The sequence below is a fragment of the Balaenoptera physalus genome, assembly GCF_965194825.1.
Source record: "Balaenoptera physalus genome assembly, chromosome: 19".
NCBI classification, from domain to species: Eukaryota; Metazoa; Chordata; class Mammalia; order Artiodactyla; family Balaenopteridae; genus Balaenoptera; species Balaenoptera physalus.
Window position 1 is genome coordinate 63,726,887 of NC_138900.1, and position 17,614 is coordinate 63,744,500.

The 17,614-nt window shown below is 48.2% G+C and overlaps 1 protein-coding gene across 8 annotated transcripts in view; it reads left to right on the forward strand.

Annotated features, from left to right (window-relative positions):
- Positions 1-4,026: 4,026 nt before the first annotated feature.
- Positions 4,027-17,614, forward strand: part of ATP2C2 (ATPase secretory pathway Ca2+ transporting 2) — a gene marked incomplete at its 3' end in the record, with an annotated part of 86,239 nt that continues 72,651 nt past the window's right edge. For 4 of the 8 annotated variants that reach the window (XM_082438425.1, XM_082438429.1, XM_082438431.1 and 1 more), the window contains exon 1: positions 4,028-4,302. In XM_082438425.1, coding sequence (XP_082294551.1) covers positions 4,204-4,302 — 99 coding nt within the window. In that variant the 5' untranslated portion in view covers positions 4,028-4,203. Of the gene's footprint in view, positions 4,303-17,614 lie in introns of all 8 variants that reach the window. The other 4 variants (XM_082438426.1, XM_082438432.1, XM_082438430.1 and 1 more) reach the window with 2 other exon arrangements.

Here is a 17,614-nt window from a genome sequence, read left to right on the forward strand (position 1 = left end):
TAGAACACCAAGAGTAAACCCTCATGTAAATGATAGATTTCACATATGGAGATCCTCAGCTATACCACCACCTTCTAGAAGGTTCTATAACGGCCCCCACCCAAGGTCATTCCCTCCTCTTCTGAAAATCTTTCGGTAAACAGGTTTATTCATGTGCCAGGCCTAAACAATTGTTGGTAGCTACTTAAAGTTGACAAGTAAAAGGATTCCCGAGCCTGTCCCAGCCAACGGGGAAATGTCACCTCTGAGATTGACACGTGATGTCTGCCATGGGTGCAGGAGGTAGGATGGGTGGCATCCGTGCGAGGTGTTTACCTCTCGGGATTTAGCAAGTCCCAAGGCACGTTCACTTGGCACCTGGCCTCAAGTTCCACAGGGCTGGGCCTTGCTCGCCTGGTGGAGTTAAGCCCCTTGGAAACCCAGAGATGCCCTCAGCTGCAGAAGGTTCTCAGCCAGTGTTTCCCCATCACTCAGCAAACAATGACTGTGGAAGAACTGACAAAGGGCATGACGTGAAGAGTGCCTGGAATAAGGCTCTGTGTGGGCGTGGGGTGAGCGTGGCCAGAGTTTGGGTGCAAATGTGTGAGTCATTTCACATAAGCAGGTCTCACGATGGTGACACGAGCTAAGCACACTTTCACCTGGGGCCTTGGTCCCGTCCCTTCCCTCTGCTTGGAATACTGCCCCCCCACCAAGATATCCACAAGCGTCACTTCTCACCTCATTCAGGCCTCTGCTTGAATGTCACCTCTCCTGACTGCTCAAGCGACTCTCCGGTCCCCACTCTCCATCCTTGTCTTCATAGCGTTGCTCACTCTGCTAGTTTCCTGGGGCGGCCACAACAAATGACCACAAACCAGGTGGCTTGAAGCAACATGAATTCTCCCACAGTCTGGAAGCCAGAAGTCTGAAATCAAGGTGTTGGTAGAGCCATGCTCCCTCGGAAGTCTCTGGGGAGGGGTGGGGGGGATCCTTCCTTACCTCTTCCGGCTTTGGGTGGCTCCGGGTGGTCCTTGGCTTGTGGCCGCATGCCTCCCATCTGTGCCGCCATCTTCATGTAGCCTCTCCTCTATGTCTGTGTCTCTCCTCTTCTGTCTCTTAGAAGGACACCAGTCCTTGGATTTAGGGCTCACCCAGCTAATCCAGGATGATCTTGAGATCCTTAATTATGTCTTCAAAGATTATTTTCCCAAATAAGGTTACATTACACAGCTTCTGGGGATTCGGACATGGACGAATGCTTTTGGGGGGCCCATTACTCAACCCACTACATTCACTGCCTGACACTGCATTACAGGTGGATTTGTTTGCACCTTATCACACCCACTAGGAGATAAGATACAAGACAGGGGGAATAGAGTCTGTTGTAGCAGGGGCTGGTCTCCACGGCCACATGGCAGGTGCTTAAAAATATTTGCTGAAGGAATGAAAGTGGCTTTACTTCTCTAATTTCTTCATCTGTAAAATGATTATATTATCATTTGTATGCTCAGCCATTAAAAAACAAACAATTGAGGGTCTAGGTAAGGCGTGACAACTTCAAACTAAGTCCTAAAACTTATATATATATATCTCCTTTGTATTCTATACCCCTTCTGAAAAGGATGTTTTCAAATTCCAACCTTGTAATTTGCCAGTGAGGTTTATTAGCAAGTACATTTCAGGTGCCTGGGGATTGCATTGAGGCTTCCCAACAGGGTGTGTTTTGGGGAGGTAACTTATGGTTCATGAAATGACACCACTTTCATACAGAGAGTGAATGGGCCTTGAAGAGTGTGACCTCATTGTTCAAGATGCCCAGAACCGATACTTCAGGAAAGGCTGGATGCTTTGGGCTGAGTCGTGCCCTTGACTCTCAAGGTCAGGCCAGAACATCAGGATCAATCGCTCCCAGAGCGGCCAACCTCAGAAAGTTTCCCAGCAACTGTCTTGTCTGAGTTAATTCCTTGAGAGTGGACTCGAGAATTCAACAGGCTGAAGGCAAAAGGGCAAAATGGACAGGAAAGCAATTAAACTGGGAAATTTCAAACTCTTCCTTTTCTTCCTTTATCAGATCAGGTAGTCAGAAATAAAGACATGAACAATGGAGTCATAAAGTTAGAGTGAATAAATACAGAACTAATTTACAAAGAAAGTACAGCTTACCAATACTCGTTCAAAGAATATACCAACTTGCCTTAGTGGGATTGAAATATTTACAAAAACTGCATACAAACCAGGCACAAAGTCTCAATAAATTAAGGAAAGTTAGTAGACCTGCGTGCAGGCTGCATTTTCTGATCACTATGCAGCAAAGACAAAAATTAAGCAAACTTAAGCCTAACAATGCCCATTCAGCCATCCCAGTCACAAAGCTGGTCTCTTAAACCGCTTTCGCTGTGATCCACTCCATTTTTTTTTTTTTTCATCCCAACAGGTCTGAGTGTTGCACAATATCCACTACCCAGAATTTACTTCCTGAATGCCCTGGGCATTCTCATACATGATCCACAAATTCTTGACAACTCTGAGCTGGAGCACAGGTGGGGCTTTCAAGGGAAAGGCATTTGCCCAACACATCACCCCCTGCTCACAAATAGTCTGTTTATCAAACTTTCCCCAAAGCACTCAGTGTGAGGCACCATCTGTTTTTTGCTGGGACCCTGACTCAGACGGATAGGTAGCGTCATCCCCATTTTGTGGGTGAGTAAACCGAGGTGGAAACAGGTGGTGAAAGTTGCCCGAGGTCACACATCTGAAAGGAACAGGCCTGGGATTCAAATTTGAGTCACACCAGAGTTTTGCTCTTTCCATCACTTCTGGGCCTTTGCTGGGACCAAGCAGCATGGCTTCTGCAAAGGGGGGATGAGGCAGGAGAAACAAGAAGGGTCTCTAAAACCTGTCAGCTTGAGTGGGGCTGAGGTGGCCACCCCCTGGGGGGCAGGTGGGGTAAGTGGCAAACCTTTGCTCCAAAGGGGCAGCGCAGTTTAATGGACATATACACATGCCCTGTCCTATAGTCCTTAAGTAACCCCACTCGACAGATGAGAAAACTGAGGCACAGAAGAATGGCACAGCCTTCTCTAAAGCCACCTCCCTACTAAGCGGTGGGTCTTGTTCTGGATTCCAGTCCCGCATGAAGCCAAAGCCCTTACACATTCCAATATATCCACTTGGAGGCTGGGAACTGCCTACACTGCCCATTCACCCACATACCTTGGGAGCCATTTGAGCCCAGTGACTTCCCTGTGATGATGACGAGGATAATGATGAATATGCCCCCCCACACACACTATGCCAAGCCCTGCCCTGAGCTCTTCCTACATAACACGGTCCATCAAATCCCCTCAACTTCACTGGGAAGGAAGTGCAATCGTGGTGGCCGTTTTACAGATCGGTAAACTAAGGCTCTGAACATTTTAGAAACCTGCCCCAAGCCCCACGATTAGTGAGCGCCAGGAGCCCATTCTGCAGGTGAGGAAAGAGAGCTCAGATATCACGCAGCACCAGGCGGAGCCCAGAGGGTTCCTCAAACTCTCCAGCTCCCGGGATTCACCCCCAGGGCCGAGGTGAGGTCTCAGCTTTCTCCTCCTTCAATAACAAACTGGGAACCGCGGCTCAGAGAGGCCACGTGGCTGGTCCCGAGCCTCGCAGCAGCTGCAGGAGTCTGACTCAGCTCCCGGTAACCGTGCTCCCCACACCTTAGTTGACCACACGTGGCTCCCCCTGAGAAGCACCTGGGTGCTCGGTAAAGTCCAGCTTCCCGGCCCTCTGGAGACCCAGTGACTCAGGGTAGGGAGGGGTGTGGAAATCTACATTTTAAACAAGCGTTTATCGCTCATCTCCAACCCATTCCGCACCCCCCCGCCCCCCGCCCCGCTCCAGATGCATCTCATCATCTGGCAAGTTTGGGAAACAGCCCAAGCTCTGAGGCGCCTCTGCAGCCCCCGGGCCTTCCCCGGCCGCCGCGGCCCCTAAGGGCGAGAAAGTCTCGGGCGGGCTCGCCGGGCGGGGCGGGGCCGGGTGCGCCGAGGGCGCAGCTCCGCCTCGGGGGCGGGGCCTCAGCTGCGGCGGGCAGGTAGCCGGCTACCTGGTAACCTGGGCCTGGCCCGGGAGGCTTGGGCGCGCGCAGCCAGCCCCGGCCACGCCAGAGACCGGGGGACTCAGGCAGGGGCGGCCGCCGGCGGGACGGGAGGCTGGGCGAGGGGCCTCCGCCCGCTCACCATGGTCGAGGGACGCTTCTCCAAGTTTCTGAAGAAACTCGCCTTCTCGGGCGCGGGCCACCAGTACCAGCTGCTGGAGAGGGGCGAGTTGGAAACCTTGGTGAGTCCGGGCGCGGGGCGTGAGACCCGACCCCCCCCACCCCGTCCCACCCCGTCCCACCCCAGGAGCCCGTCCGCGCGCTGCGGGCTGCGCTCCTCCAGCTCGCCCGCCTCCCCCTGGTTCTAGAAAGAAGGCGTCTTCATAGCAACGCCAGCTCGCGTTTCTGTTCTGGGCCCGGCGCTCGCCTTTTAACCCTCGCCTGCCAGCCCATTTTGCGGACTCGAAACTGAGGCCGAGACAGGGGAAATATGTCCCTTAAGGGACACGCAGCTAGCAAATGACCCAGCTAGGAACCTAACTTTGGTTTCTCTGACTCCAGAAAATTTAAATTACCGGGTTTCCACACCAGGCTGCTATCCGGATTTTTAAAAGTGACTTGAATGGGGCGGGGGGATTAGAGCGACGTAAAAAACAAAAACTGTTGTGCAAATGTTTTAGCATGAATAGTAGCAATAATGGTGGAAATCAGGGTAAGAGTGGCTATGCCTCCCACCTTTGTTTCCCACATCTCCAGAGACACTCTAAAAAAAAGCACTCAGATTTGTGTGTTGACTTTGCAGCCTCCAGGGGACCCTTTAGGATAAGCCAACAGGATTCTAGGGCCAGGGGAGTTTTTACCAGCAGAGAAACTGACAAAGCTGTCCCCAAAAGCCCTTCCTTCCATGTGGAGGACCCAGAAATAAAGCAGGGTCAAGGGGTGACCCCCAACTTTCTCCGTAGCTTGTAAGCAGAACTCACTGCGTGATACAAGAGCAGAGAGCATGGAATTTCTGCAAAAGCATCTCTGGGTCACTGCACTTTTTAAAATGTAATCGGTCATTCAAAAATAAAATTCCTGAAGTGGTCCTCTGGAGGTGCTCGTGGCCTTTCCACGGCTGAAGGGAAACCTCAAAGTTAAATTTACTTTTTAATGAAAGAGGTCAGCTGGAAAAACTTGACAACAGTCAAAACATTTTGGTTGTGTGGGTCTTAGTATTTGTGCATTTAAAAAACTAGTATTTTATAAATGGATGCTAACGTGAGAATTCTGGTGCTAGGGTGGTAGGCCACGGCGCCGTGTAACGAGCAGTTCTCAGATAATCTCTATTATTCTGAAGCGACATGTGTGTTAACCATGGATTGGATACAGAGTTCCATTATTTTGCCGAAATCCATTTCTCTCCCTATATGCCACATAATTCATTCTGTTGAAGGAGTTTGAAGTTAGTTTGCCAACATGGTTGCCTGTTCTATGTTACTTTGTCTATTTATTTTTTCTTTCCATCTTTTGATTTTTGCATCAAGCTAGGTATCTTTCAAACACTCCTGATGTAGTTGCTTACAGTCAGATTTTATGGGCTGTCCAGGTTTGCCAAGTATCCAGGTGTGCCAGGTATGGGGATGATGTATCATGAATAGAGATGCTGGGGCGAATTTGATCTCTGCACCAAAGTGGGCTTCATGCCCCCAGAGGGGCCCTCGAGAGTGGGACAGGTCTTCAACCTGTCTGTAGGTATGCGGTGGGGGGGGGGGGCTTGCCCACCTGCTGTGGTCGGGATGGTCTCAGCTGCACCCCGAAGGGTGTGTGACGACTTGGCAGTGTGGCCATAGGGCGAGACAGGAGACCCAGGCAGCCAGCCGCCAAGGCTGGCGGAGAAACAAAGTATCCTGTCTTTAAAGGCAGTTCATCAAACCCAGGAAATTGAAATAAAGGTAAATGGGGAGTGTGATGAGGGAGGAGACCGGCCGGGCCAGGTGACCTGCTTCCTGCCACCTCAGCTGACAGTCTTTGCTCTCACACTTAACATCCTCCAATTTGAACTCTTTTTTTTTTTTTTGCCTCAGAAACATTTGAAAAAGAAGCAAAGTTTGCTTACCGTGGTCATTTCCATAATAGTCGTAACTCTCTTTCCTGAGCCCTTGATGTAGGTGGTGTCTGGGCAGGCTCTGAACCTCCCCGCCACTTTGCTGAGTCACCTCAGTTATAGTACTAATTAGTATTGAGAACTTGCTGTGTCTCTTCACCCCCAGGTGAGTTGTGTTATTGTACCGGTGTGTTAGATGAGGCCGCTGAGGCTGTCAGGTCGGCCAGGTGGTAAGGATACAGTTGTATCCAAAACAGAGTTCATGGGGGAGGCTGGCAGTCAGCAGAGACGCCTGGAGAAGTTTGATTTAAGATCCAACGGTCTTAAATGGCAGAGTGACTGGGCAGGGGACGTAGGTGGTTGAGACAGGGATGGGGGAGGACCCAGCGTTAGGAGCATTCAAGGCCGAATCAGCACAGTTCTTATGGCTCCGCAGACGGTTCATTCTTGCTGCATTTCCAGTGTCATGACAAGAAAAGTGTATGGGAGACCCCCTTTCATTACTGGAAAAAAAGCTCTCTCTGCTGATCTGAGCTTTGGACAAGGAAAATGTTGGCCCAGAAATTCCTGCTTCCCAGATGACTCGGTACCAACTCAGGAAGTTATCTTTGACCCTCAGGGCTCCCGTCTCTTAACCGAGACTGGCATGGCTCCACGCTGTGCTGCCTTCCCCGTTGTGAACTGATCCGTCTTCCTGGGGCTCTGCAGGGTGAAGGCTGGGTTCCAGCAGACCTGTGTCTTGGTTATTCATTCAGCCCAGTTTCATGGAGCATCTATCCCGTGTTAGGCTGGTGCTGCACGCCAGGGATGGGGTGGAGAAAAAGATGCACACACTCCGTGCCCTCGTGGTACCCTGTCTGGTGGGCAGAGATGGGTCCCAAACTACAGGTCATAGTTGACTGTTTAATGAGAAGGGATGTTTAAGACTCATAGGAATGGCAAAGACTAGGGGGAGTGGGAAGGGCAGAGTTGATGGAGACTTCTAGGCAGAAGGGAGTGAGGTGCGAGGGTCAGTGGGAGAGGTTGAGGCTGCCGAGGTGGACCACACAGAGCCTCTGGGCCTTGTAAAGAGTTTGGGCTCCATCCATAGAGCAACAGGGAATCACCGAAAGGTTTTACGTTGGGGCACGATAGTCATTCATTTATTCAAAGATGTGCCGAACATGAGGAACGCAGTAAACAGAGCAGACACAGTCAGATTTGCGTTTTTAAGAGATCACACTTGGGTTGCAGGAAGAGGAGTTCTGAGATTTACACACACACACACACACACACACACACACACACACACACACACACACATCATTGGTGTCTCTCAAAATGTGGCAATATATGTCATCATTTTTATTTTGTTTTTATTTATTTTTATTTTTTGGCTGTATTGGGTCTTTGTTGCTGCGCGCGGGCTTTCTCTAGTTGTGGCGAGCGGGGGCTACTCTTCGGTGCGGTGCGCAGGCTTCTCAATATTCTCTTGTTGCGGAGCACAGGCTCTAGGCGCGCGGGCTTCAGTAATTGTGGCTCGCGGGCTCTAGAGCGCAGGCTCAGTAGTTGCGGCGCACGGGCTTAGTTGCTCCGCGGCATGTGGGATCTCCCCGGACCAGGGCTCGAACCCGTGTCCCTTGCATTGGCAGGCGGATTCTTAACCACTGTGCCACCAGGGAAGCCCATTATATGTCATGTTGAAGAAATGTATTGGAAGCCCCCAGTGTTGTCTTAAATTATTTGTATCAAAATGTGACTTAACTAAGTAGAAGCCTAAAATTTGCAACAAACATAGCCATGTGCTTATAACTCAATAAAAGCGAACTACGTTTATAATATTATGAAGTACACACGTAGCAACTGCATTTTGACGTGACTGGTGATGTATCGTTAAAAGTCAACCAGTGACGTCGAATGATTGTGTTCATTGTGGATTGCTGTGTAACAGGTCACTCCCAAACGCAGCAGCTGAAAACAACAAATGTTGATTCTCTCCCAGTTTCATTGGGTCGCAGATCCGGGGGATGCTCTAGGTCTCTCGTGAGGTGGCCGTCCAGCTCTCTCCAGAGCTGTGGTCTCATCTGAAGGCTCTCTGGGTGGAAGGGGAGAGAATCCCCTTCCAAGCTGCCTCTTGTGACTGTTGGCGGGTCTCTGGCCCTGGCTACATGGGCCTCTCCAAGGGGCAGCCTCGGGGTTGCCTCATGGCTCAGCAGCTCGCTTCCCCAAGGAGGAGTGATCCTTTTTATAACGCGGTCTTGGAAGTGATGTCTCCTCACTTGTGGCATGTTCTGTTCATGGGAAGGAGTCTAGGTCTAGCTGGGTCTCAAGGGATGGGGATTACACGAGGATGTCCTTAAGTGGAGGCAGGGTGATTGCGGGTGTCTTAGAGCCTGCCGACCACAGTGGTAGAAAGAAGTGGTTCCTTAAATGGCAGAACCACACCTGGCACAAAGTCTGCTGCACAGCTGTCTCCTTGTGTTAGTGTTTTTATTAGTCCTGAGGTCCAGTCTTTATTTAGACTCTCTTGAATTTTGATCTTGATAAGGCTCATACTGGGAATGTCTAATTACGTGCATATGTAGAAAATGGCATTTAAAGTGATCAAGAATGTGTTTGCTAGATTAGGACCTCCCGCATCATACTTCGCCCCAACTGCCAGCAAGCAGCCCGTGAATGCCAGTTTGAAAGGCTCTCATTTGATAACCGTAGAACTGGCTGGCTCACTTGAAGATAAGGCGAGTGCCAGGCATTGTGGAAGGGATGTTTCTTCACTGTGTGTGGTGACCATACTTGCTGCACATCACCTGTGGCAGGTAGTTGTGTGCAAAGACTGGGTTTGTGTATGGCCTCGCTTGCAACAAGACGACACTCTTCAAAAGTGAGACGTTTTAAAGCTGATGCGCCGACGTCACCACCGCCTGCTGTGCGATGGCTCCGTTCTCCTGCCGGTTCTTCTCTCTGAGCCCCTGAGAAACTTGCATCCCTTCAGTGTGTCACCTGATCGTTGGCATAGATGCACATGTGGCACTAGGGTCACATCACAGCTCTTCGTTATAAACTGGCCACCCGAAGGTCTATATTATATATTATATTAGGCTAATTATTAAAACACATATTCAAAGTTTGGAAGATCTCAGAAAACTTGTGGACTCTTGAGAATACGTCTGAAGATGCCCTGTTAGAAACCCTGCCCCAGTCCAATGTCATGAGCCTTATTATTAAGGATAACGGATCCTAGATCCCCGAGCTCCTAAGGGGAGGGGACTAGCCAGCGTGCAGACGGCCGTCTTCTCCCCGTGTCCTCACCTGGTCTTTCCTCTGTGTCCTAATCTCCTCTTCCTACAAGGACACCAGTCACACTGGATTCGAGCCCATCCTGATGACCTCATTTTAACTTAATCACCTCCTCAAAGACCCTGTCTCCAAAGACAGTCACAGTCTGAGGTGCTGGGGGTTAGGACTTCGGCAGAGGCATTTGGGGGGAACACAGTTCAGCCTGTAATACTACGTTCCTTGCAGAAAATATCTGGATGGGTATTTGGGGTGGGGGGAAAGCTGTGGGTCACATGGGGAAATATGTAACCTTCTGTGGAGGTTGCAGACACTCCTAAAGTTGTGTTGCTCAACCCCACCAGTGTGCCCCAAATCCCTGGAAATGGCCTCTGTTCTTCCAGCTCGTCTTCCCCGTGAACTTCCCGTGGGCAGGGAGCAGAGCCCAGCAGAGCACGTGTCTGACCCAACTTGAAACTCAAGTACATGCCAAGGAAGACGTGCTCAAAGTTCATGATTCTGGAGTCCCCGGGGTAAGAGAGACTTGAAACATCTAGAATAAAGTCAGGCACTACCCATAATTATTCTTTATATTTCAAACCACTGAAACCGGACTACTGAGGCCGGGCTCTGGTAGGTTCACAGCTGACACACAGCATCACCCCGTGTACATCTCAGCCTCCTCCGGCCTGTGCCTCTCCAGTAACACTGAATCTGGGGGACCTTGTGGGTGTGGGGGAAAGACTATTGGCCTAGACGATTGCTCCTAACCAGGAGGTCTTGGTTTAGGGCAGGGACTGGGGCCAGAAGCCCAGAGGTGGAGCCCAGGTTCCATCACTATGGCTACGTGAGTTTGGGCAAACTTAACTTCATCTCTCCACATCAGAATGTCTTTGTCTGATAGTGGGGGTGCGCCCACAGTGGCTTCGAGGTTCCCCGCGGGTGCCGTTCCCTGACTCTTTGTGAAGGTTAGATTAGGTGATGTATGCAGATACTCACACGAGTATGACTGTAGTAACAAAACAAGGATAAATGAGAGGGACTTCCCTGGCGGTCCAGTGGTTAAGACTCTGCGCTTCCACTGCAGGCGGCACGGGTTCCATCCCGAGTCAGGGAACTGAGATCCCGCATGCCACGAGGCACAGCCAAAAAATTTTAAAAACAAAACAGAATAAATGAGAGAATGGTTTAAAACGCTGCCCAATGCCTAGTTCAAAACGTGACGACGGGTTTTATTAGGAATCATCACTGTCTTGTTCGTTCTCTGGCCTCGGGTCGAGTGCCCAGCTCCGTGCCCAGGGAGGTGCTCAGTGATGGGGGCAGGACCAGCTACATAATTTGCAAAACGGAAGTGTGGCGTCCCGTCGTGAAAAATGACTGAGAATCTCAGGTCAGCGCCGGCAGCGCGTTGCACGCAGCACGCGCCCTCCTGAGCACATCTGCCGAGCCGGCCTGGTGGGCATCTTTGTGTGAGGTCCGTAGTCGGAGATGTCGGAAAGTTCCCGCCATCTGGTTTCCTCCTTTTCAGGCTCCGCACAGCCTTCTGACCCTCACATACTTTTGTGGCTTCTTTAGATCAGCTCTTCCTCACATGTGGTCTGGGGCCCACGAGTCTGAGTTGTAACCAGCCCTCGGGTGGTTCTGATGTTCAGTGAGTTTGAGAACCACTGCTTCGCCATCCCTGTGACATCTGTCCTCCTGAGGCCAGACCCCTTCAGTGAGTAAAACACCCGTCTACTGAGTGGAGCTTATAGTCTGGTGGGTAAGTCATCAAGTAATTATATAGTGAGCATATAATTACAAAGTGAGATAGGTCCCATGAAGGAAAGCAGTGCATGTAAGAAAGGAGTTGGATACAGCCTGTGTATGCCTGTCACCTGTGGGGACGCTACTGCTGCAATCCAGGGAGACTTCCTGGAGGAGGTGGCAGGGACTTGGAGAAATGAGATTTGCACTCAAGCTACACGTTCTCATTTTAATTGTTTCCATGGGCCACATGTCATGCACACCCTGGAACATGGCCTCCCTCCTCTGATCTGGGAGGTGCCTCTCTGCCTGGGGGATCCTGCCTGTCGCTTATCTCATTCAGCAGCACCTCATCTCCAGTTTCAGAAATCAACCCACTGGGCTGCCCCTCCCTCTTCCCCTCCCTCCCCCAAGTACCAGCATATTGAAATTTGAGTGACACTTTCGCCTTCATTGACCACTGAATGTTAGCTGCTATTTTTCAACTGTCTTTTATGAACCAGGAACGCTGCATGTTTTTTTTTTCTTTATTTGCCTCCCTCTTTGTCCTTTGTTCTTTTCCCTTTCGAAACTTGTCTTAGTTTTTGTTTGTTTGTTTTTTCATAAACCACAGTAAAAGTTTGCAGAGTCTGAGATTCCTCCTTCACTGCCCCACTTCTTTGCTTTCACTTTCCTCCTTGGTGGGGGGAAGAAGGAGGTACCGTTTGCCAACTAATCAGTTTGCAGTAATCAGATTACCGTTTGCTTGGGCGGTCCTGGCCCCCTTTCTGTGCAGTTCTAGAGAGGCCATGGTTAGGAACACTGGCGTCTGCAGCACCAGCTACCTGGCTGCAAAGTCCAGTTCCGCAGCCAGCGGAAGATGTTAAGCAAATTTCTTAATATTTCCAGTGCCTCTGTTTTCTCTCCAGTGGGGTCAAGTGTACACACGTCAGAGATCTGTTATGGAGTGGAATGGTTCAATATGCATGGAGTACTCAGGGCAGCACCTCATCACAGTAACTACTATTATTTATATACAACAACATAAGTCTATTTTTTTTTTTTACATACATAGGGTCCTACTGCACACACCGTCAGCAGCTCCTCCACTCTCCCCACATCCCTGCAATACATCCCAATCAAACACATTCTTTTCTTTTTTAAATGTGATTGAAGTATAGTTGATTTACAATGTTGTGTTAATTTCTTCTGTACAGCAAAGTGATTCAGTTACACACTTATGTATTCTTTTTCATATTCTTTTCCATTGTGGTTTATCACAGCATATTGAATGTAGTTCCCTGTGCTCTACAGTAGGACCTTGTTGTTTATCCGTCCTATTATGTAATAGTTTGCCTCTGCTAATCCCAAACTCCCACTCCATCCCTTCTCCACCCCTCCGTCTCCCCCTCCCCTTGCCCTTGGCAACCACAAGTCTGTTCTCTATGTCTGTGAGTCTTTCTGTTTCGTAGATAGATTCATTTGTGCCATATTTTAGATTGCACATATAAGTGATATCATATGGTATTTGTCTTTCTCTGTGACTTATTTCGCTTAGTATGATAATCTCTAGGTCCATCCATGTTGCTGCAAATGACATTATTTCATTCTTTTTTTTAATTACTTATCTATTTTATACATGTTAGTGTATATATGTCAATCCCAATCTCCCAGTTCATCCCACCACCCCCTCCCCCGCTTTCCCTCCTTGGTGTCCATACATTTGTTCTCTACATCTGTGTCTCTATTTCTGCCCTGCAAACCAGTTCATCTGTACCATTTTTCTAGATTCCACATACATGTGTTAATATACGATATTTGTTTTTCTCTTTCTGACTTACTTCACTCTGTATGACAGTCTCTAGGTCCATCCACGTCTCTACAAATGACCCAATTTCATTCCTTTTTATGAGTGAGTAATATTCCATTGTGTATATGTACCAGATCTTCTTTATCCATTCATCTGTCGATGGACATTTAGGTTGTTTCCATGTCTTGGCTATTGTAAATAGCAGCACATTCTTTTCTAATGGCTGTGTAGGCATTTTTATTTAACCTCCCTCCCCAACTGATGGGCATTTAGGTAGTTTCCCATCTTTAATTTTTAGAACAATGTTCCACTGAACATCTGTGCATGCACCACATTACCTTGAATCCTTACAAAAATCCCTGCAGGAAACTGAGCCTTGGAAAGTGAAGTAACTTGCCCAGGCCCACGCAGCTTGCCCAGGAATTCGGACCTGGGTCTGCCTGATTTCTGTGCTTGAATTCTCCACTCCTACTGGCCAGGTTTCTCTTCTGTAAAGTTACTGTTTCCCCATTGTAATCAATTGGTATTTTATGACGAGTCGCGTTAAGGCTTTGTCAATAGCCTGTTTCTCATTTTCTGTTGGTGATCCTTGACTGAATCCATTACTTTTATTTATTTATTTTTAAAATTTTTATCGGAGTAGAGTTGCTTTACAATGTTGTGTTAGTTTCTACTGTACGGCAAAGCAAATCAGCTATAATTATACATATATCCCCTCTTTTTTGGATTTCCTTCCCTTTTAGGTCACCACAGAGCACTGAGTAGAGTTCCCTGTGCTATACAGTAGGTTTGCATTAGTTATCTATTTTATACATAGTATCAATAGTGTATATGTGTCAATCCCAATCTCCCAATTCATCCCACCCCCTTTTCCCCCTTGATATCTGTATGTTTGTTCTCTCCTTCTGTGGCTCTGTTTCTGCTTTGTAAATAAGATCGTCTATACCATTTTTTTCAGATTCCACATATATGCATTATTACACAATATTTGTTTTTCTCTTTCTGACTTACTTCATTCTGTATGACAGTCTCAAGGTCCATCCACGTCTCTACAAATGACCCAATTTCGTTCCTTTTTATGGTTGAGTAATATTCCATTGTATACATGTACCACATCTTCTTTATCCATTCTTCTGTTGATGGACATTTAAGTTGTTTCCATGTCCTGGCTATTGTAAATAGTGCTGCAGTGAACATTGGGGTGCATGTGACTTTTTGAATGATGGTTTTCTCTAGGTATATGCCCAGTAGTGGGATTGCTGGGTCACATGGTAGTTCTGTTTTTAGTTTTTAAGGACCCTCCATACTGTTCTCCATAGTGGCTGTATCAATTTACATTCCCACCAGCAGTGCAAGGGGGTTCCCTTTTCTCCACACCCTCTCCAGCACTTATTGTTTGTAGATTTTGTGAGGATGGCCATACTGACCGGTGTGAGGTGGTACCTCATTGTAGTTTTGATTTGCATTTTCCTAACAATTAGTGGTATTGAGCATTTTTTCATGTGTTTGTTGGCCATCTTCCATTACTTTTATAATGTTTGCTAAACAGAAATTTTCCAATTTCATCATTCCTCCCTCATTTATTACCTGTGTTCTGATATCAGGAAGAGCTGCCCCTTTCCCCTCTTCATGTAGTTGTTTGTGTATTCATTCATATATCGTTATGAGCTCACAAATTCCTATTCTATTAGGTGGGTTAAAATTGGTTACCATCAATTTTTTTTTTATTGTGATGCCCAGATTGCCCAGATTTGGCCAGCAGAAGCCTTTTCTCATGGTGACTTTTGCATCCTCTGGACATTTTTCCATCATTCTTTGAGCACTTGCCTACTCTCTGGCATCCCAAGAAATTCCAGACTCATTTGGTACCTTCCCTGCCCCAGCCCTGGAATCAGCCATTTCTCCCAGGAGTCTTGGCTCTCTTTTCACTGGAAGAATGGTATTTAGAAATCAAGATCTGGTATGATGTGTTCTCATGCTCTCGCGGTATTACGGCCTCTGGGCCCTCTCAGAGCAGGTGTGTGTGTACGTGTACACTGTTAGAGCCATATTTAGTTTTATACCTGTGTGTATGTGTATACATACATATTTGTAATATATTTGATCACAGAGTTCAATGCAATAAATACCACAGGGCTGGTGCCAGCTCTTTATATATTTGTAACTCCCTTCACCAGCAGTGAGAGTGCCAGCTCCCATGATCTTTGGTAAATTTACTTATTGGCAATCTCCCTGTGTGTAACCAGGCTCCGCACCTTGCCAACCACCTACTGGTCCCCAGTCCATTGGCCACCTCCTAGCTGGACTGTCTTCTCTCTTGGCCCCTTGACTGAACTGCACCCCACCCCCCAACAACATATGTTTTCTTGAGTATCTCATGTCCTATTGGCAGTTCTTTGCTGTCTGGGGTCACACCACCGTTACACACGCACAGACCACAAACACTACCTAGATGTGATTTCAGGGACTGGAAAACACCTCTGAAACCCATCTTGACCTGAGGCCGGACTTTAAGAACCCCCGCCTCAGCAATGCTCCGTGTGTGGTATCGTTATTCCCATTTTACAGAGGAGAAAACTGAGACTCAGGGAAGTCAAGGGAGTTGCTGAGAGTTGCACAGCTGGTAGCTGGGGGAACTAGAATCAGAGCCCAGATCAGTGAGACGTGGGCCTCCACCCAAGTTCTGCAGTTAGGGTCCCCCCCCCACCCCGCACCGCCCCACAAGTATTAAAAAGTACTAAGGGGAAAAAAAGAGAGGGAAATAAAAAGAAAGTAGTGGGCCGGCCCTTTGAGTTCATTACATCACTCTTGCCCCAGGATCTGAGCCTCCTGTTGCTCTGTGCGCCCAGCCCTACTGGCCTCCTTATGGGTCCCTCTGGTCACAGCCTCTGCCCCTCCTTCCCAAGTTAGCACTGGCCCAGTCTGATTCTCCAAGCATCCCTGTCCCCAGGTAGCCCCTCCCCTCCTGCACCAGCTCTGCCCCCCGGCTTGGTCGGGACTGGTTTCTCCCCCTTGGAATCAGCAATTCTTACGCATGGTTCAAGATTCAAGAAGATACAAAAGGGGGTCCAGTAGGAGTCTGTCACTGCCTCGGTTTTCCACCACCCTGTTCCCAGCCCCAAAGGCGACCCAGCCCCCGGTCTCTGTGGCTTCTGCTGGAGGTGTGCCCTGATTATACTAGCAAATCCATCCTCTTCTCCTTTTGGTTATACATAGGCTAGCGTGTTGCTCAAGATATGCTGCACCTTTTTTTTTTTCTTCTCAAACTATTGCTAATGGTACCACTGCTTGGGAAAACTGTTGGGCAGTGTCTCCTGTCACTAAAAGCACGTAAACCCACCCTGTGACCCCGCAGTCCACTTCTAGGTCTGTGCCCAGGAGAAGTGGGGGCTTCTATCTGCTAAAAGACGTGCGCACGGTGGTCCCAGCAGTGTTATGTATAAAAGGGCAAACTGGGCACAGCCTAAATGCCCAACCACGTGCAAAGAATTACATGCATCGTGCATATCCATGCAATGGCATCCTGGAAATACTACACAGCAACAAAAGACAGTGACTTACAAATCATGGAACAAGCTGGATGAATCTTGCTAAGCAGCCGGATGCAGGAGTACATGTGTACGATTTCCTTTATATGGAGTTCCCAAACGGGCAGAACAAATCCATGGTGATAGAAGCTCCAGTGTTGGTCATCTTCTGGGGTGCTGTCAACTGGGAGAGGGCACGAGGGGGCCTTTTGGGAGCTGGAGAGGTTCCACATGGCACCTGGCGGGGTTACCCTATTGTACACACGCGCAAAAGTGCGTCCAGGCACACGCAGGATTTGTGTACAGGACTGTATGTAAGTTATACTGCCATATATATTTAACGTTTTCCGTATAGGTAAAAAAAAAAGTTTGTGCTCTTATTTTGGTGGCAGCAAAGGGTTTCATGTTATGGTGCTACCGTAATTAATTTAACCAATCCTTTATTAGCAGCACGTGGGTTGTTTCTAGTACTTAGTTATTATAAACAATATTGCAGTGGATGACTTTGAACAGAAACCATTCTGCAGTAAATAAATCTGCAAAAGATATGAGTAGAACAGGTCCATTTTCAACTTTGGTGCTGCCAACTGCCTTCCACTGGGGCTCATCTGGATTTACTTGCCCCTCCCGGCCCCAGATGAGAGGCTCCATCCCCACCCGCTGTCGCCAGCTCTCCTGTTACAAATTTCTGGAACCTTACCTATCAGACAGGTGGCGGAGGGTGTACTGGAGTCTCTTGAATGCGAATCTCTGATTTTAAATGAGTTTGATGATCTTTTCCTGTTTCAAAGTTATTCATCATTATTCCCTTTCTGTGAACTCTTAGTTTATGTCCTTTGCCCGTTTTTGAAAAACATGAGCTGCTAGTCTTTTCCCTTCTTCATAAGTGAGAGCCCTTCACTTGTTTGGGGAATTGTTTTTCATCGGTGTTATAAGCTACAGATATTTTCCACAGTGTGGTTTTTACCTTTGGACTTTGCACGTGGTGCTTCTTGCAGAAGACAACCGGTTTTATGTAGTGAATTTATCAACCTTTTCCTTCCTGGCTTCTGGCTTCATCTGCCACTCAGAACATCCTTTCTTACTCTGAGACGTTTTTGAAATGTAGTCCGTGGTTTCTTCTGGTACTTCAGTGGTTTCTTTAGTTCCTACTT